The 24,389-nt window shown below is 38.4% G+C and overlaps 2 protein-coding genes across 11 annotated transcripts; one reads left to right on the plus strand and one right to left on the minus strand.

The window, feature by feature from the left end:
- The first annotated feature begins 251 nt into the window (after positions 1-251).
- Positions 252-17,880, plus strand: LOC107271246 (KN motif and ankyrin repeat domain-containing protein 1). Of its 5 annotated transcripts, XM_015746991.2 has the most exons (11): positions 255-398; positions 1,307-1,439; positions 5,180-5,253; positions 5,737-5,936; positions 6,170-6,365; positions 11,062-11,177; positions 11,274-11,354; positions 11,718-11,951; positions 12,038-13,329; positions 14,290-14,893; positions 14,989-17,880. In XM_015746991.2, the coding sequence occupies exons 3-11, from the start codon at positions 5,208-5,210 to the stop codon at positions 15,436-15,438; spliced, it is 3,219 nt and encodes a 1,072-aa protein (XP_015602477.1). In that variant the 5' UTR covers positions 255-398; positions 1,307-1,439; positions 5,180-5,207; the 3' UTR covers positions 15,439-17,880. The 5 variants fall into 5 exon arrangements, with proteins under 5 accessions (XP_015602475.1, XP_015602477.1, XP_015602478.2 ...); XM_015746989.2 differs by lacking the exon at positions 1,307-1,439 and having other exon boundaries at positions 252-398; XM_015746992.2 differs by lacking the exons at positions 255-398; positions 1,307-1,439; positions 5,180-5,253; positions 5,737-5,936; positions 6,170-6,365 and adding an exon at positions 6,874-7,021.
- Positions 17,881-19,249: 1,369 nt separating this feature from the next.
- On the minus strand, positions 19,250-24,345 carry LOC107271249. 6 transcript variants are annotated; one of them, XR_003060814.1, is made up of 8 exons: positions 23,883-24,335; positions 22,820-23,524; positions 22,522-22,746; positions 22,383-22,449; positions 22,056-22,232; positions 21,880-21,985; positions 21,361-21,572; positions 19,250-21,213 (listed from the first exon to the last, which is right to left on the minus strand). XR_003060814.1 is itself a non-coding variant. In XM_025088486.1 (8 exons), exons 1-7 carry the CDS (start codon positions 23,959-23,961, stop codon positions 21,680-21,682), a joined length of 1,383 nt encoding a protein of 460 aa, XP_024944254.1. In that variant the 5' UTR covers positions 23,962-24,340; the 3' UTR covers positions 19,250-21,572; positions 21,643-21,679. The 6 variants fall into 6 exon arrangements, 5 of the variants coding, with proteins under 5 accessions (XP_024944254.1, XP_015602492.1, XP_024944253.1 ...); XM_025088486.1 differs by adding an exon at positions 21,643-21,703 and having other exon boundaries at positions 19,250-21,572; positions 23,883-24,340; XM_015747006.2 differs by having other exon boundaries at positions 19,250-21,572; positions 22,522-22,743; positions 23,883-24,345.
- Positions 24,346-24,389: the final 44 nt, after the last annotated feature.

Raw genomic sequence — 24,389 nt, forward strand, 5'->3', positions numbered from 1 at the left:
GCGTCTCCTCTCACCAGGACTCCTCGGATTCGATGCAGCATCCGAATCCTCTCTCTCTCTCTCTCTCTCTCTTTTCATCTCCGAGGGAGAGAGCGAGTGTCAGGCGAAACGGAGAGAGTCAGAGAAGTGAGCAGCCCTGTAGCAGAGTGGGGCCACTACTGGCTGAGTCGAGAGAAGGAGAGTCGTCGCGGTACTACACATACTCCCGGCTACTTCAGAATCCGCCGTCTCCTTCGTGAGAACGGCTGAGTCTCTTGTGCTTTTTTTCATCTTACAAGGTGCTTGTGATTTTACCTCGAGACGTGGAGACGAGACGTCATCTGTAAAATTGAACTGTGTTGGATTACCTAAGGAGAGATGGCGAAAGTCCTGATACCAGGCAATGGATTAAACCATAGGTGAGTACAAATTTTGAGAATCATTATTGTGTAACAATCAACCAGCAAAAAAGTTCGTTGCATTGTTTTGCCACAATAAATAGATTGTTTTTGTACGTTCAAAGGCGGTATTACGCTTAATCATTTAGAAGCGTGTAAAATACTAGATCACTAAGTATTAAACCTGCATTGTGGTCTTACTCAATTATTGGAATATCAATAATGAATTTAGTTGATTTCGCGAAAAAGTGTGTTTACTGGAAAACTTGAGCGTTGATACTAAGCTGTTTGGTAACAACGCTGTAAACTAAGCATCGAATTCGTAGTGAGGCAATGTGATTCTGTTTACCAGTTACGTACTACTCGTTTAATTTCCACGCACGTAGCGGGCCAACTGGGCCGTCTGCATAATATCCATTTCGCGATAAGCCATTCGCTATCGGTAAACTCATTACGATTCTCGGTACACTGTGCTTTTTCACGTAGACGCCTCTCACGATATCTTCATTCATTTTCTGCATAGGAACGAAATCAATCAGTGTAATAATAGTAAATATTGATCAGACGACTTTATTAAATTAGCAGTCACGTTCTTCACGGTCGTTAGTTAAAATAAAAAGAGTAACACTGTGCTTGAATCATTTGCGTGGGTGATTCGCGAATTCTCTCAAGTGACGCAGGACTCAAACACATTATAATACGACACTCTTTGTGTGGCAGTAAAACTATGTGTGCAGGGTTATTCGGAGAACACTTGATCGTAAAAACTCGATCGTTCAGAACTATGTATGTAGTTTGACGTTAATAACTTTGTTTTGTAAAAATTCTTTTGTCAATACATATATAACCATGTCTTTCCGAGTTTAATGGCTACCTGTCGCACGTGATTCTCATGAAATTAAATTCACAATGGTTCTGTACTATTCCAGACGTCCTGAAGATATGCTTGAACCACGTAGCAACGTAACGAGACAGTTCTTTCCTTTACGGTACACATGTGTACGCACGTGCGCGATTGCGCAATGTCTTGCAACGTCATCTACTTTTGCTCTTAACTCAAAGGTAACAAAAGAGAACGGCGCTCCGATATACATATATAATTTTTAATGTTGAACGAGACAACATGAAAAATTGTTCAATTGCTCCTATCGTATCTTTTAGTCGTCATTAAGACTGTCCAGTATGTTAAATCGAAGGAAGCGGAAAACAGATATAACTCTACGATTGAAACATTTGCGAACATCGCGACGACAGAAGAATGTCTTTCCGGGTCATGGATACTGTACGTTTCTAGAATATTGCTTCAAAGTTTCAATTTCATATGAACCCTATCAAAGATTGCAGACTATGTTCGGTGACGCTATGCTTTATAGATACGTGCCTTTGGCTATGTTCTCTTTATCTCTTTTTGTATTCAGCTGATCTAATGGCACAGAAAATTTTGTGCACGGAATTCCAACAGCATGTGTACTGCGTGTAGCCTAGGCGCTTATGATTTGGATGACGACATACGGTGACGACTCCTGCTGATGAAGATTCTGACGTTTCTCTTCATTACTATTTTTCTCTTTATCTGCGCCAATAGGAGTGGTCATAAGCCTTGAAAATAATCTTAAGATATGATTGCGAGTCCATTGAAGCAAATGGGCCTCTCTCTCTCTCTCCCTCCTATTAGTTTATTTTTCTTGTACGGTATTCTTTATATAGTAGTGTTACTCGTGAACCGATGATGGCATATTATGCTAAACTTACATATCGTTTAATGATGTTTACTCGCTGTCATGAAGAAGTCAAATATTATTCAGGAAGGACCTATAGAATTCCTTAGATAAGAGAATGCGTAATTGGCTCCACGAATTGTATTAAAGAACTATGGCAGTGCTCTGTTGTGTATTTTCGTAAGGTCTTTCGGATCTAACGGAATGTCATAGGCTCGTGAATCACGAGAAGAATGTAATAATAATAGACCTAACGACACTACTGGTAGTATCGTACCTTAGCTCTGCTAGTAATAAGGCGGCACTTTCTCAGACCTTTCTGGCCGCCATAAGTGATTTACTGTAACAACCCGGAAACTTAGTTTCTCTCTCCCGCACTTGCTTCTTCACTTTTCCGTCTTCGACACGAGTGCCTTTAGATCTTAAGTTGAGGAAGCATGCTAAAAAATCGTAGACACTGTACGGGAGGAGCACGTGTGTAGCACACACCCGTCATGAGTATACAACTGGCAGCCAGTAAATCGTCTGAAAAGTTATGTGTCGTTCGGATAGAAGTTTGACTGAGAGAGATGACTTCTCTTTGCATTAGTTAATAAAAAAAAAGAATTTCTTACAGCTGAAGACAGTTTAGTTGTACTCTTACAAGTTCAATAATTATATAATGGGTCATTCGTCAACTAACATAAGCATTGTCAATGTGTTCTATTTTGGTTAGGGCCATGCGTTTATGGAAATAGCTTCAACGTTTGTAGGACTATTAAAATTGTATATACAGTAAATACTAGGTACTGACCGACAACGATTATTAACTGAGTTGTGAATGAAGTGGAACGAAAGAAAATTGATGTTATTGATTGAGAAATATTATTCATTGAATTTAACCTGAGTCTCTAGAGTCCAGTGGTTCGAACTGACTACGTACGTGTGCCGAGAAAGGCTCTGTATGAGAATACATGCCCACACGCTAACGCACCGTAGTCCTTAACGCCCACGCGAGTAACGCCTCCGGGGCCCAGTTGCATCAGTCCCCAGAAGACTAAAGGTCCTCTCACACAGAAGACAGGAATTCTTGAATTCCAAAACCTGGTCGGCACAAGTCAAAGGAGCAATTTCGGAGTGGGAAGGGAAGTAAAGATTCGTGGATGAGATGCTGCTCTAAGTCTCCTAGTGAAATGACAAAAATACGTGAGATTTTTTATCGCCATCCGGTGGAAGCCCTACTATTTTTGGCTTCATTCAGAAAAACTTAATGGACAAGTGTGCATCCGTACACAGCCGGTGTGGCCGAGTACACTGTATTACGGCACTAGGTACTATGCACTAAAAAATTACCAATGTCAATGCTGTTGGTTAATAGTACGGTTAACTTTTACCAGTAACAAATACTCGTTGGGTTAATGTTGATACGGGGCCGACAAATAAAAAGGAAAGGGTAAAACGAAGGTTTAGGATAAAGAAGTAAGGGAAAAATACTTGTTGGCTTTCTACGACGTGTGGCAAACGTGAACTTTGTTGTTTCATGAATATTTTTCTTATTTCTTCCATCCTCGTTCTTCCTCTCTGTTTTTTCACCTCTTTCCTCCATCCTTTTTCGGGACATCCGCCACTTTGACTGGCAGCTTTTCTTATTCTTCTTTTGACTCATTGCCACGAGCTCCTCGTTAAAGTCTCAGGACCCATTAACCGCTCTTGACTTCTTCCCTCAAATTCTACGTGGAGATGTACATTCTGAAGAGTGTAGGCGAAATATTGAGAATAATATTTTTGTTTACTTTATCTTTTAAATTATCTTTATTCGACTTTCGTCGTGAGCTTTTGCAAATTGTGCCACCTTATTCTTTGAACGGTAAAGAGGAAATGCAGTATTTAAAATTTATCGTCCCTTGGGCACTTTGATTTTCTTGGATTTTCAAAACAATACACCTTCAACTAGAGAAACCTTTGATATCGATGACTCTCTCGTCTTTTTCAGGAACTTCTCTTATCACTCGTTATCTCTATACGCATTTTATCCGATGCTCGTAACTATGCTACGCAAGTTTATCAGCGCTCAGTGGTAACTCAACGATAAAACTGAACGAAAGCGTACAATTACCTGATCGATTTTATTGGATTCAACTGTGTAAAAATAAAAGTTTCTATAATTCAATAAAATAGTGCAAAATTAATTCTAGTTCCACTGATATCAGTTATCAGTACAAAGGGAAGTGTCTTTTGATACGGATAATTATTTACTTTTGGTATGAAAAAAAACAGAAGACACAGCCTGATAGACAGGTTTATTTCCAGCGTAGGCTAATGTCAAGGAGTACGTAATAGCTACAGAATAGTGGCAGTTGTTAGTGAGTATAGGATAAAAATGAAGCCGTATAGTTTATGGAATCAGGCCATGGTTTCCGAATGCCGGTGGTAGGCTGACGTTTACTTTCCATTGAACCGCTTCCATATACGACGAAGACTCCCTGCAAAACCGGCCAGCCAACCAAGCAACGAGTCAGCTAGCCATCGAGACCACTCATGGAAGGAACTTGAAGAACCAGAAGGAAGAGTCGCAAGAGTATTACGCTATAGACTCCTGAGAAAATCTTGACATCTGTTTTGTCATCATACTCTCTGACGAGGTGCACTGTAGATGGGTTCGAGACAAAAACAAAAGTTCTGAATTGCACTGAAAGTAAGGATGGAAGAGAGAATTTCTTTTTGAATGAAATCGAGCAAGCCGAAGAGGACCGAGGAGTCAGTCAGTCGTCAGACCTGAAATCCGGCCTACGAATTTAGATCAGCTCGAAACGGTCGTAGAAAATACTTCTTGTGACTCGGGGACGAAATAGAAAGGAAAGAAGAAGAAGAGGAGAAGGAGAATAAGAATAAAACCTTAAAGTTAGGGTTACTGGGTACTCTTCGTCTGGCAATTAAGGGCTAATTTCGTTTGACTTCTAGTACATTCTTTTTCTTTTGCTTACACGCTAATTAGAGCACCGTTCAGTGAACATTTTGAAAAAAAAATTCTTAAATTATTTTCCCTACTTTCGCACAGTGTACATTTGTGATTCAACTTTTTACCACTTTACTTCAATGTTTCAGGATGGAATGACCATTGACCAATGAAGAAATGGCGCTCATCGTGGAATCCTCAGGACGCGTTTTCAACGGAAACGGTAACTATCTTCATGCGATATCTTCCAAGATATAATAAGAGATCCGCTTGCTTCCAAATGCTGAAGATCCGCGAATTCCGGCTAATGAACTTGCAGATTATTATTACCGGGCCGATTGGACAGATGCCAAGGGTTACGGCATGTTGCCTCAAGCACCGAAGCGCAAGTTCGTTAAACCAGAGAAACATCCAAGGAAACTTATCGAGTCATCTTCTTGAGTCATGCAACAGTCATTGAATCAAGCAATGAACTGCTTTATTGATATCTAACAAAATACAGTCATAACAGAATCAATATCAATAGGCACATAAGTATGATTGACGATTCCTCAAACTGATAGAAAATTATTGTTATCGAATCCCGTTAAGAGTCTGATGCAGTATAAGTAGAATTAGTAAATTTTCCAAAAAGTATTGCATCTCATTGTTTATACTGCTGTATTATTCTTATTAGCTACGTGACTCATTAGATATTTCTTTTCAGTGTCTAACCAGGGTTTCCTGGACAACAGCTCATCCGGCTCCAAATGTCTATGCTGTCCCTATGGATACCACATCGATTTGGATTTTGTTCGATATTGCGAAGCTGTCGCGGCAGGAAGTAGCGATCGATCCATAAGCGAAAGACGCAAGAAACGAGAACGCAGACGACAATGTCAGTCAATGGAAGTTCTTCTGGGCCTGGTAAGAAAAATCATTCCGTTAGAATTACGTTGAAGTAATTGTGATAGATTCTTAAAAATTTTCAACAGTTGTAAGAACTATCATAGAGAAGCGTAGCAGTCTTAGATCATAAAAAGTTGTTATTTAAGTTCCTTAAGAGCTGCAAAGCCTATTCCATCGTATTTATATTATCTGGCAATTGATTAAATTACCATATAAAAATCATTTCGATATTAATACCAAGCATTTTACAGGTAAGCCCAGCCCTGGCCAGTATAGAAGCCCAACTGCCGAAAATTCCTCAAGAAAATTTAACAGTAAATTGTGTGACGACCTTGCCCAGATGTGGACACGCGAGGCCTTCAAATATTCATCAGGTAACAACAAATCTGGACCTGAGCGATGTAGTGGGGGACTTCGAAGCTACTCTGAAACGCTCCTCGAAACCCGGTAAGTTTGAATTTGCGAACGAGTCAAAGAAGTTTATTTAATGTTAATACCGCAAAGATAAAAACGAAACCTTTTTTTGAAAACGGATAGCTACCTGAACGGAGTTTCAAGGAAATGTACAGTTAATTTCATATTCCCCTTTGCCAGGTATGTACTTTCCCATTCCCTCTCTGCTCTCTGTTTACTGTCGACGTCAATGCTGCTAGTACCACACTAGTCAGTAGTAGTCCTTAGTTTCCAAAACAAAGTTCAGTATGTAACATGGTCTTTTCTTCGGAGACATTTTACATACACATTATCCATGAATAATTCGATATTTCATGATAAATTCAATTGGATTCTATATATGTATGTCATATAATAATATGATAAATTACTAGTTTTTTTTTTCTTTTTAAACCTTACTGTTATGTAAATGATCGGTATACAATGTGACGCAATTTCAATAGTATTTTCTATGAAATAATTGTTGTAGAAGTCAGTAGAATTCTCAATGATTCTATTGCATACGATTTGCAATGTGCTACTGAACTCAAAATTGTGTCTAGTCAGTGCCGCGTGGAATGTGTATGAATATCTGAAGATGTGTCCTGTGTTCTCATTTATCAATATTAACATTTACAAGGGTCTGAAAGTCGATACAGCAGCGTCATCTGGTGAGTGCAGAACTGTAATTCCGTATAAATCATACGGTGAAACTTTTTTCCTTTTATCGTTATTGGAGTATAAAAAATTGAGGACGTGCCATCCGGATCTATAGGGGCACAAGTAGCTAACGGACAATCTCGTTTATTGGCTACCGTTTCTAATGGATTATTAATTCTAAAAATTTGCCACGAATCGTCTTCACGGCTGTTCGATTTCCTCGTGCTAAATTCTCTGGCGTCTCGAGATAGAACGACACGATCCTCTTCATGCTAGAGCAATCTTTTCACCGTAGAGAAATGGCATTTCGTTAACCAGTCAATACTGTCTGTACAATTAGTCTGTTTACTAATCCGTTCATTTCTCATGGTCGACCCACATTGTGTCATTACAATTCTCCCCTTACAGCTTATACTGACCAACACCCATTGCCTCCATCTCTTGAAGATTTGTCAGCATTCTCTTATTGTTGCTTCTTATTTCATTAATCTCTTTTCTTTAGCGTCCACCTTATCGGATACACTCTCAGCGCCCATCTTTATTTCTTCAATTTCATCTTGGCATCTTGTTGCAAGTTGCTCGATAACAAGATAGAAGCTTCCCTGAAACCGTCTCAGTGAGACTTATGAGAATTTTCATAGGAATAGGACTCCTTGAGAAAGTTTTGTCTTGTAGTAAAATAATAGGACATGAAATTAGTTACAGGACGTTCTGAATCTTTTATTTTGTTTTATGCGGCCAGATATCAGGAGATGATCTTATCGAAATTCTTTAAAGATAATCCATCGATGAATTTATCAATAGAGATAAAACCGTACGAGAGAGTTCCCGTAAATCAATTTCACTTGGCATTTGTACAGCTGTGTAGCAATCTAAAGAGGTTGGGTGAGTATTTTAAAAATGCTGTAACATTTATCTTGATTTTGAAATTGCCAAATTTTAATAATCAGCCTCCAACTATTTGCGCGCCTGGAGTTCTATCTGTATGCACGCTAGTCCGCGTTCGGATGCTAATTTATACCAAAACCGGCTACTCTCTTCCAGGACACGAAGGTCGAACGACCTGAGTGACGCTGAATATAGGATGATTTTTCTATCTTTAGCGATGTCTCAGATATTCGCTCATTCTCACTCTCTCTCTCTCTCTCTCTCTCTCTCTCTATATATATATATATAATATATATATCTCAATTTCATTATCTGACAAATTTGCTCGAAATTTTATATTCTCACGGATCTCTCTCGTATTCACTCGAAAAAATTCCCAGCCGAGAGACGTTCAATTAATTTTTTTTTCTTCCCATTCTTTCACGACACCATTATACGCAATCTTCAAAGAAAGATCTTCTCACTCTTCTCTTTCACTGAAAATTCCTTATCCCCGGCACATACATTGTTATGTAAAAGGAAAAAAGCAAATTGTCACGTATCACCTTAGAAACGTGTTATCCGCAATACACGTATAAGGAAAGCTGCGAACCTACGAACTCGTGAACCCTGAAACTCGGCAGTGCGTAGCCGAAACCACCTGCTTCCGGTAACCGTAATGCCTGCCGAGCAGCAACCACGCAATAACCGTTTCTTATTAGATCTTGAGGAATAAGAAAATCCGTAGTGGAACTGTGAACTCTTGACTTTATTTTTACTTCGACGAATACCTATGGTACGTTATTTACGCTTGTCTTCCTTCTCACTTGTTCTGTCTGAACAACCGTTGTTCTTGTTTCAGTCCCACGTCCATAATTCTATCCGAGTCCCAGACCTCCTAGCTGAGCAACAAGTGGCCACTGACGGGTGATCCTAACAGAACGAAAATTAGTGATGTTGCATTCGTTGGGGCAATCTCAGGTGTTGAAAAAAGATGAAATTAGAGCAGCTGTGGCTTGGATTGCATCGATGCAGCCTTGCATAGAGCGCATATGGCATTGCACCTGCCGAGCAAGGACTAAAAGAAATGACTAACCAACCGACAGTTTGGATGAGCCATATTTGAATCAAATTTTCTATTTAAAATAAGGACAATATTAACGAAAAGAAGTTCAGTTACCCTTAATCACGTGGTGTCGTTCTACAAGAAACTGTATAACTTATTTAGTGAAAAAATTTATTAAATCATATATAGCAATAATGAATTCTTCAAAGTTTAAAAGATACATTTCTTGTTTACAAGTCTCTTAATTTGTTGACAAGGACAATCTGATCATCGCACGAAACGTGGTTGTTCTCTCCTATCTCAAGCATTGTAATTGAATGTACATTTGACAAGTACAACTTTCCTGATTAATAGTGAAGTGTATCAGATCCGTTGATTCTCCCTACTCCTGAACTTCTTTCCTGGCGAAGTGGAATCCGAAGTAGCAATGTTCCGGCAGTCGAACGCGAGCTACAAGCCAGGGCGAAAGGCTCTCGGCTTCGAATGCTCTCCTAACAATAGCCGTGTGATAGATAAAAATAAATAATAATAATAATAATAGTAATAATAGTACCCAATGAGGAATAACGAGTGAAAGAAAAAGTGAGAGTAACTGCAAGATGTGACGACTATACGGGAACTAAATCGTGCGCGATTACCGTGCGATTCGCTCTGAAATTAAAGTCTAATAATAGTTCCAATATTAGTCTTGTAAAATTAGCCTGAATTCATGAGTGAGAAGCTATATGCGCTAACCGATTGTCGTTCAGCTTAAGATTCAATAATCGCTTGCAATGGCAATCATTATTTTTAAATTTAGCATCACTTTTCTTTGCATCTCTCTCGGCTTCAATCCCAAGAGCCACTCGCGACTCCAATATACTTGCGTACAGTAATGCTAATGAAAAGGTCAAGATAACTACATGTTATCTTGACGCTATACTATTATTTAAATTATTTGATACCTACGGATAAGAGTGTACAAGGTTGTTCAGGGGGGGAAGATGGGTGTGAAAAACTTCATCAGAAAGCGATTGCCTTTCTGCAAACTCAAGATTAAACGCAAGAGTCGTAAGTTGATGGATCTTTGTTTTATTTTCTGGACCAAGTGAAACTGTGGGATCTTCCGTATCCTCAAGATTAATTGCAATCATTGTACATTGGAAATGCTTCAACATTCGATGCGTATTTATCCATTGCGGAGTTGCACACTGTCAAGCGTCAAGCTATATTTCTTGTTTGTCCCTCTGCATCATCAGGCGATAGTTGTTTTCTCAGCAAACAGGATCCTCGAGATGCATCTTCTTCCTATTATCCACGAGAAAATGTTCTAGTGAGAATTTTTGGCTGGATAAAGCATGCGTTTCCTAGCATTTAGTGTTTTCACATCAAACAGACTACTAAGTAGTTACAAATCGTATTTTATTGGGGGCAGAACAGTAATGCGAGACTGACAGACATTAACTACGTCAGCTATTAAACGTATAACGTGCTTTGGCAACTGTTATTGCGTTTACAAGAGGATAAAGTTAATTAAAAGTGTCTTCTTATCTTGGTCCAAACAAGCCAGACGCCTTATCACGATTTCAGCTCATGCTAGTTAAACATACATCAGGACTGATTCTTGACCCTAAACCATTCGAGGATTGCTGTTATCATTAAGTAAATTCGTGCATACTGTAATAGGTGATTTTTCAGTATAGTTGATTAAGAACCGTTGATCCGAACTGTCGTAAAGTGATTTTAAAAATGTCAAGAAGCTCGCAAAGGTGCAGCACTCGTTAGAAAGGAATATTACTTTCTTGATAATGTTTATAAATTATTCATATACCCAGCTAGACACTTCACTGCACTTTAAGGTCAAACGCAAATGCATTGTACAATTCTTTCAATATTTTCTTCTTTTTCCTTTGACTCGGTGCATCGGTTCCTGACACGCACCTTTACGTAACATCAGTCGCAAGGCATCAATGCGAGTACTTCCAGTCCTTGGATTCGCTCGAAAGAGAAAAATACAATGTTGTCATATGTTTCTTTACTCATTCACTTGAAACCATTATGTTCTAGTAACGAAGAGATTCACTTAAAATTAGCATAATACTTGTATGACTAATATTGATTTCTTGTCATTCTGTTTAGATGGAACCATCACTGCCTCTCATATGCAAAATTCGAGCAACGTCGAATCCATCGTGGATTTCGACAATGCGAGCATCGGCAGTGGAAACTCCAATCTCAGCACCGGTGCTCTTCAGGTATGTACACCCAACTTGCATGCAGGATGCACGCGCTGCATTTCCAATGGGCGTACTTAATTTGCTTTATGCCTTTCATTTCTGGTTAATTGACAGAACATCAGAGAACAGATGGCCGCATCGCTGGAAAGGATGAAAGAACTGGAAGAGCAAATTAAAGTTATTCCCATGCTACAGGTAGGTAGTTAATTACAGAGCAAGTGGTGTTAATAGAATTCCCAATAACGAATATAAGCATCAAGCTTTTGGTAACTGGTTGAGAGAATCGTTTAAGATTTATTTGGCGACCTATTGATTTCTATTTGAATGCAATGACGCGATGTCAAATCCAGTTAATGAAAAGTCGAGGGTTCAGCTTATGAAGAAATATGGATTTCATGATCGAACGATGACTGAATTCCCCTAGTTGAATCAGTCGTGTTCTTTACAGTGCCGACCGGTTGCCTTTCTACGTTAATTGCTATGGCACTTTCTAGCAACTCCACCCGAGGCACAGGACGAACAATGCCTCCTCTTATCCACGTCCCAATCTTCCTTCAGGTACAGGTGTCAGTGCTCAAAGAAGAGAAGCGAAATCTTTTGCACCAGGTAGACGAGCTCGCCAAGTCTAGGACTAGGAGCAACAATGATACCAATCTGCAACGGTATCGTAGTCAATCCTTTTCCGAAGAACATAGTCTTCTTGAACCATTTAGAACCATGAGGATGCCTACCAGGGACATGGGAACTATGTGCGGAGTCATGACGAGGGACGTCGGTGTTTCTTATCAGCAGGTAAATAAGAAGGAATAGAAGTTTCAACTAGTAGGTATGATTTGTATATTTTTTTTACTTTTGGTTTTGTTTCGTTTTTACAATAGGTAAGAACTCGAGACGTAGGAATGGTGACCAGTACTCCCATTCAGAGGATTCTGGAACGTAGTCTTCTCCAGGTCGAGGAGATCCTACCTTCCGACAAGCTCGACAGATATTCTTCATCTAGGGAGAGTCTTAAGAAACTAGAACGTAGCAAACTACAGATCGAGAATATACTCCCAGAGAGTAATGATTCCGCTTTATTAAGGTTGACCAGGAGTGACCTATTTCTCGAGAATATCAAACCGGAGGAGAAATTGAAAAAATCTTTAAACAGAAGTCCCCTGAGAATTGAAAATATTCTTCCGGACTTGTCAAGTAAAGTTGCACCCAGTCACGCGAAGGACAGGAAGCTCAGAGAATTCGGCACAAATACCGAGAGAATATTGCGTAAAAATTTAGTATGTAGCGAATTAAGAGTTGAAGAAATTGCACCAGAAATTAGGAAGGTTCCTGAAGTTCAAAAGAAATCCTGTGGAACGGGTACAGATATCAGTTTCAAGGAGATAGTCACTGCTAGCGAAATGGATGTCATTGTCGAAAACGCTCTCAGGGTTTATAAATTGGAGAATATTCCACCTAAGAAGGAGACAGTCTCGCGAGAGACACAATGTCAAGCACGGTCTAAAGTCACGAGCGATAAAAACATTCAGGTAGCAGAACCGATAAAAATGAAATCTAATGTTGGCGTCACTGTGAAACCAAGGACTCTGGATGCTAGCGTGGACGTCAAAATTGGCCCAGGAAGTCGTTCCATAGGTGTTGGTCCAGATCAAGTATCGACGATACCAGTATCCTTGAATTCCTTGAACTCTCTGAACTCCAGAAGTCATTCGTTTAATTATGGCGACACGCAGCCCAAACGAAAAACTACCAAATCCGTTGGAGTACTTGTAGAGGGACTGATCAAGACTTCCGTAAGGTCAACAGACACATCCGGCTTGACACCGAAAAAGAGGGAGTTTGGAACTTCTACTCTGAAGAAGAAATTCATTGACGTATCGGTCGGCGAGTCTGTCAAGCCACACATCACAATTTCCTGCGCTGCCAATTACTGTGACAACTGTAAAGAAACCATCAAGACGCTGGCTAAACAGATAACCAACAATAGCGAAAACAGCATGAATCATCAGATCTCAAATACCATATCCAGGATACCCAGACCTTCCCACATTTCCTTGAACACTCCAGATTACCGACGACAGTTCAAAAGGCAGGATACCTACACGAAAATCCCTCCTGCTGGAGTTATCAGATATGATTCAGATAATAAGGAGCAATACGAGACTCACAACCGGTAAGTAGTGCTAAAATCAATTACTATTAATTGGTCTTATTAATTCACACCTTCTTGAGAAATATGTACAACTGTCATACTTTTACTGTACTGACTAGAGACTTCCTGCTAATTGAGTACACTGAGTAGAGGTTATTCCTGTCAAAAGAAATAGCCTATTGCCTCTGCTATTATGTATGCAATTCAAAAGACGAGTTTGCGCATTACAGTACAATTGACGGGTGAGGGGGGAACGCTCTGGGCTTTAGGATTGGCGAGATCATGACGCATATTGCCATATGTCCCTGACTAGGAGTCTACTAGCCGTCCTGGTAAAGTTGTAGCTCAGTAGAAGGTAGCATGTCGTGCACGATGCTTTTTCGTGGGGTAGTAATTTTCCGGCTATTATTATTTTGCAAGCCACCCTCGAAAAGCCGAAGGTGACCCGCTTCCCAGGGGTTGAGAATCAAACGAATAGTAACGCCGCCTGGGACGCGGTTTTTTTTATTTAGTCCTTGTCAATCTCTACGTACCAAAATCATATTTATCCGAAAAGCAGCAACGCCTTAGTTTGGATTTGGATGTGATGGATTTGTCTGCTTAATTTCGATCTCGGCTGATCGATGCTGCAGCGGCAGCAAGTTCGTCATTTGTTTCGCGAGTGTAACCTGCACGAATTGTCTTCTGACGAGAACACTGGGTAAATCAATCTCAGAATTAGCTAATTATTCTCTCAATGATTTGACAATCTGATATTAGAACGTTTGTGGCAGGAGAGTATTGAGGGATGACATTTTTTAAGTATATTTATTAGCAATTGAGTTTTTCTTAAGTTCCTTCAAACTTATGATGTTACGTTTCAAGCGAACATTTTAATTCTTTCATTTGGTTTTATTCATTTTCAATGTATATGTGATATATCTACGTTTAAAGACACGCAAAAACAATTACGTTACTATGGGAATGTATATTCTGTTTTAGGCTTCAACAATTGGATACGGAAAAGATCGGTGGCGAAAAGATCGTCCCAGAAGAGTCACCACGTTCAGAGAAAGAGTCGGTCCCAGATGAGAAGCATGAATTGCAAGAATCCGCACTGTTCCAGCCAATTCAAGAGAAGCCAAGAAAAAAGGTTGAACCAAGTAAAGAAATGCGAGCCGCCATGAAGGTCTTGAATGACAATCTGCGAAAGTCGCCCAGTAGAAATATTTCACATCAGATTAAGAACGCGACAAATGTAATACAACAAGAATGGTTCAAGATCTCGAGCACGGCGGAGGCTAATCCTCTGGACGTCGAGGACTATCTGGATTGCTTCGAGGAGAGTTCCGGATCTCTATTGGAGTACATAGTCAATATGACTGATTCCAGCGGAAACACGGCAATGCACTATGCAGTGTCTCATGGTAATTTTGACGTGGTTTCCATCCTCCTGGACTCAAAGGTCTGCGACATCAACAAGGCGAATGTCGCCGGTTACACAGCTGTTATGTTGGCAGCCCTTGCCGACGTGAGGAACTCCACACACGCTTCGGTAGCCAACAGATTGTTCCAGCTGGCTGACGTTAACGTACGCGCTAAGCTCGTAAGTATAAGAAAACAGTAGTGAATCGTCTACAGGGATTGACGTTAATCACCAGTAGGATTCTTGCTAACGCGTTTATTTTAATCTGCACCTAGCACGGACAGACTGCGCTGATGCTTGCTGTATCTCATGGGAGAAAAGACATGACCCAGCTTCTCCTGGACGCTGGTGCAGCTGTGAATATCCAGGACGAAGATGGCAGTACTGCTCTAATGTGCGCAGCCGAGCATGGACATACCGATATAGTGCGTCTTCTATTGGCACATCCTGATTGTGATCCCTCTATCGTCGACGTGGATGGCAGTTCTGCCCTGAAGATCGCCTTGGAGGCTGGCAACAGGGATATCGGTGTACTCTTATACGCACATGAGCACGTTAACCGAGGAACCAGCCCTTACTCGTCAATGAGAAGATCTCGCCGAGGATCTAAGCCCACAACACCTACAGGAGCTTCGCCGTCTGCTCCCGTGAGTCCTGCACCGTCGAGACGCTTTCATTCCTCGAATATTTCTTTAAATTCCTCGAAGTACTCCTCGTCGAAGTAGTTTCATAATCGTGTTAAGGTTCACCAGAAGTCCTGGTTCAGTGCTTTGACATTTGCTAGTTGTTAGGCGAGGACAAGATCCTGTAATTCTTAAGAGATGACGAGCGATAGGATCATTTTCTGTTTTATCTTGAAAAGGATCCACTGTAAATGGAGGCCATTTCTGGCATTTATTTATCTGTCTCTTTCTGTATCTTTATACCACCACTCTCCGACCTCTACCTCTCTTTGTCTCTGATTCATTTAAAAGAAAAAAAAAATGTGCAAATTTGTTAAAATTCTGTTTTCCACGTCACAGAATGGTATAGATCTGATTTTGCTTAGAATTTTTCTATCGTTGATAAAAGTTGATTTTGATCCAAAAGAAAATGTACTGGTCATAATTATCTTTGAACTGCTAATGAGTATGCAATTTTTATTAATTCCGGTTTATCTTCTCCTATCTTTCTTGAGGTACCTGATCGCGCGAAGTCAAGTACGGATTGTACTTTTTAAAAAGGTTTTTATCAAATTACTATTAAAATATTCTTGCGCTTCTCTTATACGCAACACTAATTTGTCTCTCATTACTATTGTTCTATATTTTTAATAGCACTAAATCAAATATAATTATCTTTGATTTTTAATTTACTGTTATCGAAACTACTATTACAAGCTAAAGGCTGTCTTTTGTAAATAAGTTTTTTCATTCCAAGTATCGCTCTTTGCGGACTATATTTCTATCTTTCTCCTTGTGTCTCTCATTTTCTCGCGCAATTCGCAAGCGAATTGAAGCCCCGTTTACAGGTGCTGCATGTAATGAACGTACATTAACGGTGCTCGTGGTCATAATTATTATCGATGAAGAAGGTTATAAAAAAGAAATATATAAAGAAGAAAAGATTAAAGAAATGATTATCAACTGTTCGTATGTCGGGGAGGAGCATGCAAGAATAGACAATTAATGAAGAAACTATGGAATATTGAAAAATGTATGTCAAATGTGTAGAGAAACGTATGGACTCTTTCTTGACCATAGGGTGAAGGAAGAGAACGTCATTTTCTAAGCTGTTATGTACTTCAAATTATATCTTAGAGAGATGGCCGTGCGCTTTTTCCTCGGCTCTAGATTTTATATATCGCGTATATAACGTAAATGATTTTCTCATTGAAATCGTCGTGGCGCAACCTTCTGAATGAACATATTAATGAATCACTGACTGAATGAACGAATGAACGAATGACTGTCGATTCACAATGAAAAGTAAAAGTAAATAGTACGAAAACTATAAAAAGAGAAACTAATAACACAAATATACAATTAAGAGCGACGCGGAGATGTGTGAGAATTTTCGAAGTTGTTTTGAAAGGTATACATAAAAATATTTATATATATTATACACGTTGGGTTATTCTTTAAAATTTTTTTAAGAGTCTCAGGCAGCAGACAGCCGTGTTTTAAATGCAAATATAATGAAATGCGTGGGAATAATGTCTTCCAGGAAACTAAAGAACAGAAGAAAAATATAGAACGATGAACAAAGTCTGTGGAGGCAAAACATTCCACATTAATTGCAAATCCTATCCTTTGTAAATTCAGTCCTCCTACCGGAGGGCTGACAGACTGATTAAAAGTACTTGGCCTAAAATATCCTGTCGAACTTTATGTCGGGAACAAGTAACGCAAAAAGCGAACAAAGGTATACAATAGTAAAATGAAATATGAATGAGATACACTGATTTAGATAGCCGTCAATACAATTAGATTAATGTAAACTGAAATAAAAAAATAAACTATTATTAGCTTCAACAATTTGATACTGACTAACGTAGTCCTTCAGTCGTGTGATCGACTTTTGAGGCAGGAAAACAAAATAACGGTTAATACGCATGAGATCCAATAATATTTCAACGTATTACTCTGTGTCCTATGAAGTATTTTCACGTGCTAGTAGCGCGCTGAGATCCTTTAACAAATATAACATTTATTTATTCTTCTGGTTGAATATGTCGCGACGCTGCCGTCGACTCCGCGCGAGAATTTCTACCTTCCTTCACGTGAATTCATTTTCCTTTCTCTTTGATCTTTTCTCTTTTTTTTACATCCTCCCTTTTAACCTGAAACTAGATATGGGAGGTCCTGTCGTTGCACGAGGGATACTCGGCGTGGGAGAAATTTTTTTTCTAGGGTTGTGAATAGTGCGTTAAGTTATTTTAACGTGTTGAAGAAAGCGCAATTTAAGTTCAGCACGTCCCGACACGATCGACGACGCTATTTTCAAAGCGACGTTAAACGACGAATGGCGATTATCATTGACGATAGTGATTATTAAGTGATGATGATGTTTAGAGATCTAGATGATAGATCATAGAGACATGTTTTTCATTGTTTGTGCCTTTCTATGTAACATATTACGACTAGTAATAAATATTTAAATAATTCCAAACTTCTCCTTAATATTAATACGTGTATTGCTTATTGTGTTGTCCTGTTCTTCAGTTATATTAATACCAATAACGCTTTTTTTATCATCTATAATTTATCACAATTATCTTTGGAAGCTATATTCGCTAATACAAGCCTAGACTACAGGAGATCCATGTTTCTATAAAGAGAATAAAACTCAACAAAGAGAGAAGAAAAGGAGTGTGTTTGCAATAATCTTCTGTAAGACATCCAAAAGGTGCAAGTATTTAATAGGCAGAGTGAAAATTATATGCACAAAAACTCATAACTCATTCGTTGGTCTGAAACCATTGACATGTGATAATGGAGTAATATAACTTCGAAAGTGGCTGCAGTATTGAATACATTTACGCGAGGGGCCTATTCCGGCGTGAATTGTACTGATCTAAAGGAATTAACAAATCACAGTCACTTATACTTCTAAGGAATATTTATGATTGATTGATTGCCTTAGAACAGTACTAATTAAACCGGAATGGAAATACCGTGTAAACATAATCACTATGAAAAGGTGGAGAGACTAATCTTGGTGGAAATACATATGTTCCTATCAGCCTCCCCTAATTATTCACTTTTCTTTCTCTTCATATAAATTAGTCACTCTCTAGGGTATGCTCAGACTAAAGTTATATCTATGTAAGTGGTTGGGGATGTCACTCTATGTAAGAACAGTGAAGTATATTGAAGTATATTAAGAAATGAAACACATAAAATTCCCTATCGTCAAACGGTATTCAAATAGTCAAACGAGTATTGCCATGTAATGAGCTCAGTTTCAGTACATGTTAGAATAATGGTTCTATTTAAATACAAAGGAGTGTTGAGAAATCACAACTTTAATACAGTTGGGTTCAACTTGAACTCATTTGCTATCTAAGATGCATCTGCTTAGAAACATCAATAAATCAAGGAATTGTTATGGATACAAATATGTATAACTATAGAAGGAACTTGATTTAATGTTCTCCTAATTAAACTTGCAAAGCTCATTAGTCTTCTAATCAAATCTCGATTGGCATTGAACCCTTTTTTGGGGTTTCCATCACCAGCTTTATTATAGTGTGCAAAGAATGGACGTAACAGGAGTTACATTGCTATGTAACAAACACCAAGTAAGGTAGATATTAACAAGCTAAATATGGAAAATCTTAAAATTCTCTGTTACTTCCAATAGTAAAACCTCTTTCATACATTTTCTAGACTTTAATTGGCAAACCGAGGTTGATTAACTCATATAAATCTAATGCTTGTGTTCAACAGTTCAACAGAGCAAGAGTGTGTGACTGGTCATTTGATAGTAAATCTTGCAACATTAGTATAACTTCACGAATCAAATATATTTATTTCTTAAGCTTGTTTCTACTGAAGACAATCATAGGATATGCAACAGGCATCTATGAAGCATCTGTATACCTCCAATAGCTTACAGTTAAGCATTGCACGTGTATCAGTTATGAAAATCTAGTGCATGTGATTCTAGACATCTTTATGAAACAGTAGCACAGTAATTGCTTCAGGACAAGGATAATAAATGTATTATTTTTATGAAATTACCCTACTGAAAGTTGTTAACTTATGAGACTAAATACGCGTTGCATTACTTAAGAGCATTGAAGAATGTAGTTGTGCTTTCAGTGGGGCGACAGTGTATTATGCCAATTTATAAAATAAATGATTTATTTACTAAAATAATAGTACATTATGTTCCTATCATTCCGTATATGTACTAGCGCATTTTGATTAATGGAAGAGCAAACTTTAACTTAATTAATTTTTCCCTATCGCCAGGCTGTTCCGTATGTCTTATCCAAAAGACACACACATTAGACATAATGTAATTACAAATTAGATTACAAATTCCATAACAATAAAAGAAAAATATATCAAAACAGAATTAACCAAATGACTCACGTTATATTATATAAATTGAGAAGAAAAGCTTAGAGTTTTACATTTAATGGCCATTCTTTTATATATTATTATATTCTCGAAGGAAAGCGTAGCGTTACGAGAATCAATCAACATCATTCATAAATGATCCAGCCTATCTTGACAATTTTCGTATTCGCTGCACTCACCTTTTTCAATTCACATTCAATAAATGAATCTCCGTGCTCATGATATTAATATAAAACATTTATGAGGATCTGCTTCTGGGCTTGCACTATCAGACAAGACATTGATCCGAACAAATTTATAGTACAATACTCCAAGCACCATGACACAACATTGATAAAATTTCTCTAGCTCATCGACAACAGATACGCATATTCTGTTATTGGATAAAGTTTTTCTATTATAATATTACATGATAATTTATAAGATGAATTATCGCATACGATATCTCGCACTTTAGTGCCTATTTGTAGGAACGACATTCATTCTGGGCAACTTCGCTGGAAGTTGGAGATCTACTCGAGTAATCGAGCATCTTGCTGCAAGAAAGGATGACAAAATAAAGATTAACCCTTTGCGCTTCAATGATGACTCCCAGACACTGATTTTTTTGTCGATGCTACCTACCAATATTGTTATACTGGATAACAGTTTACAGTTTTTCGAATTCGTAAAAGCAAGTCCAATATTAAGATTATAAGATTTTACAGTAAACATTCGGCAAAATAAAAATAGTTTTAGAACGATTGTACGATAATTATTTCTGTATTATATTCGCGTGTTAAAATTCTGTATTTAATATGCACAACATAAGGCGAAAATAAGTTAGTATTGTTGGTAGACTCTCGAGTAGAACTGTTGGAGCGCAAAGGACTAAAAATCGAAAGAAGCAAACTACGTGCAGAAGAGGCCCAGATATCTAATATGCTTGAATAGACAAATAATTGAAACTCTAAACCACACTAAGAAAATATTGTTATTCAGCGATTGCAATTGACACAATTCTATCAAGAGCGATCCTTCAGGATCGCTCCTGAGTTTTTCTGCAAACTTCTTGTTTTCATTTCGTTAGACCAGTCTAAAAAAACATAGATTTATGTATAATATACATATATCATAAAATGTAATATAATATATTCTTATATATACCCTGGCTAACAAATGTCATTCTAAACCAGGTCTCATAGAGTAATTTAGAAAGAAGCCATTTTCACAAGGTTTACACGATGAAAGACGACGTGATTCTTCAAAGAGAAGAAAAAATTAAGAATATAAAATGTAGCACGTACTATACGTCAGATATTAGTACAGTGTGAATGTATACGAGGATAAAAAAATGGAATTATGTATTAGACAAATCCTTAGGAAGAAAGCCATTCGATTGGCGTTGAAATTCGTCGACATACTTTTTTGTCTTGATCATAGTGAAACGTCCTGTATAAATTGCAAAATTGTATAATTAAATATATGTATATAGTATATAATTTAGGTGTACGTGTCTCCTTGTCTATCCGTATGTTCTGCTTCGTATATTCGATAAACACTTCTCAAGATATGACATATTGAAAGTGAACTAAATACCATGGATTCATATCTTTATCGCATCACCAAATTAAGGATCAGCATTCGTCGCCATCGTCGTAATTACCGTCGTACTTCCCCTCTTCGTCATCCACATCATCATCGTTACAGCAAAGTTAGATCTAATGGTCCCCCTGTTGATTATTTTGCGCCGGAGTAGCTGGCGTCGGGTCGTCATGAAACAGTGGATTCTTCACCTCCATCTCACCAGTCTTTAAAAAGGTACAACAATGTCCTTGGGTTAAAACGAAGACCCTAGCTGAGGCAATAGTCTGCTAATACTTTTCCCATATAAACGGAAGACTCTAGCAAGAACAGTTTAGATAGTAAACACAGCTTCAGGCTACAAGAACAGAAAATTAAAGGCAAATAAAAATACAGCAAAAGTACAGCATCCTACATCGCAAAAAGGAGAAACTCGAAAGGGACGACAAAAGGTTAAATAAAAAAAAAAGAAAAACATGAAAAGTCAATCTGTGAGATTCTCGTATTTTATATGATGCAAGATAATAAACTTACCGGTGCAAGTCCTGGACACTCGTAAACTGTGTAATCGCCTTCCTCATTTTCCTCCTCGCTCTCGGCTTCAGATACCGATCCAGGATCTCGAGATGCAGCCGTACGGCTAAAGAAATAAGTGACTTAATTATAGATTCACTTGAGCTTGCGTCGATCTAAGTTTTTCATCCACGTACTTTTCCATGGCTATTATTTGTTGCTTCTGATGTTGGAAGTGATACATCTGCGCAGATTGGGCCAGCCTCTGGTCGCCTGATGGAGATATGTCTTTGTTTGGTCCTGTGACACCGTATGCTGGATATTCAATATCAGCTGCCGCTTTAGCACCTCGTTGAAGTCTGGGAAGAATGAGCCTTTAAAGATCAATTATCTGTGGTAAGAATAATACTTTGTGAAATTTTTCATTCCCTTCCAGAAATCATTAACCGTCTTTAATCCATTTAATATTTATTCCAGCCAGCATGATTCCTAGGAAGGCAATTCGACATTAAATAACGTCGCACCTGCACCATGTTAAGCTGATTAAAACGAGAGCAAACATCGCAGCAGCTGAGCATCCCGCTACGGTAGCTGAAACAGAAGAAGGTAAGGTATAATAATTAAGGAAGGTAAATAGATTATTCTTTCTATTTGACAACATACCAATGATAAAGATGTCACTATTAATCTGATGATCAACTGGTAATACTAAAGGGTCATGTTCAGCTCTTCTCTGTGGTTCTGGCATCATTCCTGAGTTTATATCTTGGAATTTATTACCGTAAGCATTTTGTTCTGGTACCAATTCTTTAGTTTTCGGCGAATTCTCATTGGCTTCCTCATGACTTTCTATCACTTTGACGGGATCATTTGTACTTCGATCTACTACTAAATAATAAAATAAATGTTAAATTAATTGTTTAACAGTATTTGCAATAATTATTAGACTGTCAATTCTTACCAGTTGAAAAAGGATTATCCTGATAATAACGAGGATCATTTGGTTTCACAGCAATCGGATCCTTATCAGCCAAATTAGAATCATCAAACTTAAAAGTAAATTGAACTATAGGTTCTGTTGTTTCTCTATTAACAATAGAGTCGTCAACATTATCCCCAGATAAGTCCTTATGAAACTGTACATGCCTTCCAGGAAATATGGAAAAAGGTTCCTCTTTCATTCCACGATTAAGATAACGTTCCTGTTTATGAGAGACGGGAGCGATAGGAACGTTGACAACAGGATAATTCCGTTCAGTATTTTCAAAATTAAGTCCATTTTCAGATGGTTTCTCCAAAATTGGAATCCTAAAGTTGCCATAGTTGTTAGGAAATTGCCTGGGAATGGATTCCAATTCGTAGAAAGCACGTTGACGTTCGTTCCTGGGTGCTAAGTCATTGAAAAAATTATTCTTCTGAATCTGCTGTTGATAATCAAGTTCCTTCAATTGATTTTGAAGAACGTCAATTATATGCGACTTCTCGGTCAGATCATCCAATATATTCTTTTCCTTCTCCCGCAGTAATTCGAGCAGATGTTCCTTATGATTTCGCGACTTAAAATGCGTCGGTAGACGTGGGTAATAATGCTGCTGATGACTCTGAGCCTCGAGATACCTGGCCACCTGTTTCAATGTAATATCCTTTGGTGACTCTGGTAGCACGTCTGTACAGAAACAATAGACAATTATACAGTAGTTTTATTACTCTATGATACTATCGATACTATTCTCATGAGTAACGATCAGGTGTAACGAGGCTCAGTAGAATAAAATTAAAAATAAAAATGCAAGGGAAACAAGACACAGCCAAGTATGTATTCTTATCAGCTGGTGTTCCGTTGGTGGTTTCACACACACGTTTCCTGTAGAATAGCGATAAGTTAACATGTAGCTGACCACTTGCCGTAATGTCAGCGAGAAAAAAGAAAAGAAGGTCATATAAAAAATATGATCAGTGAAACTGTCAAAACGTTAACCAGATAAATGACAGAAAATATTTTAACAGCTTTCAGATAGACTTACCTGGATAATATTCTATTTCTCCTATGGTGAGAGTCACCAGTAAAAGGAATATCGTACCAGGCAACAGTCGACACCTCATACTGCTTAGTGATGGCTGGTGATGGCGCACCAGGTAGTCACGACAGTACACAGTCACTCCGTTCAGATCTTCTTTCTGTTCTCGTGTTTATCGTAGCTGGACCGTCGTTTCCATATGTACTACCGTCATTCATGAGGACGGTCGGGACTTGCGCTCTATACGGACTTTTATTTCAATCAATAATCTAGCCGGCATACGACCTACCTCTATACGTTATACCACTAAAATCTATCTACTCGTATATGTATACCAGAGTTCGTCGTCCGGCGCGCGATATTACGAATGTAACAGGAATCCCGACACTGATTCAGCGAGTCGAATTACAGTTGTTCCCCGCAAAGATCCGCACTTTTGTATCGTTATACTTTGCGTGATCAACTGCTTCGAAAGAGCATATTAGCTGCCCGAGCGACATCTGCTATCAAACG

This window comes from Cephus cinctus, unplaced genomic scaffold (assembly GCF_000341935.2).
Source record: "Cephus cinctus unplaced genomic scaffold, Ccin1 Ccin1_scaffold0929, whole genome shotgun sequence".
Taxonomy (NCBI): Eukaryota; Metazoa; Arthropoda; class Insecta; order Hymenoptera; family Cephidae; genus Cephus; species Cephus cinctus.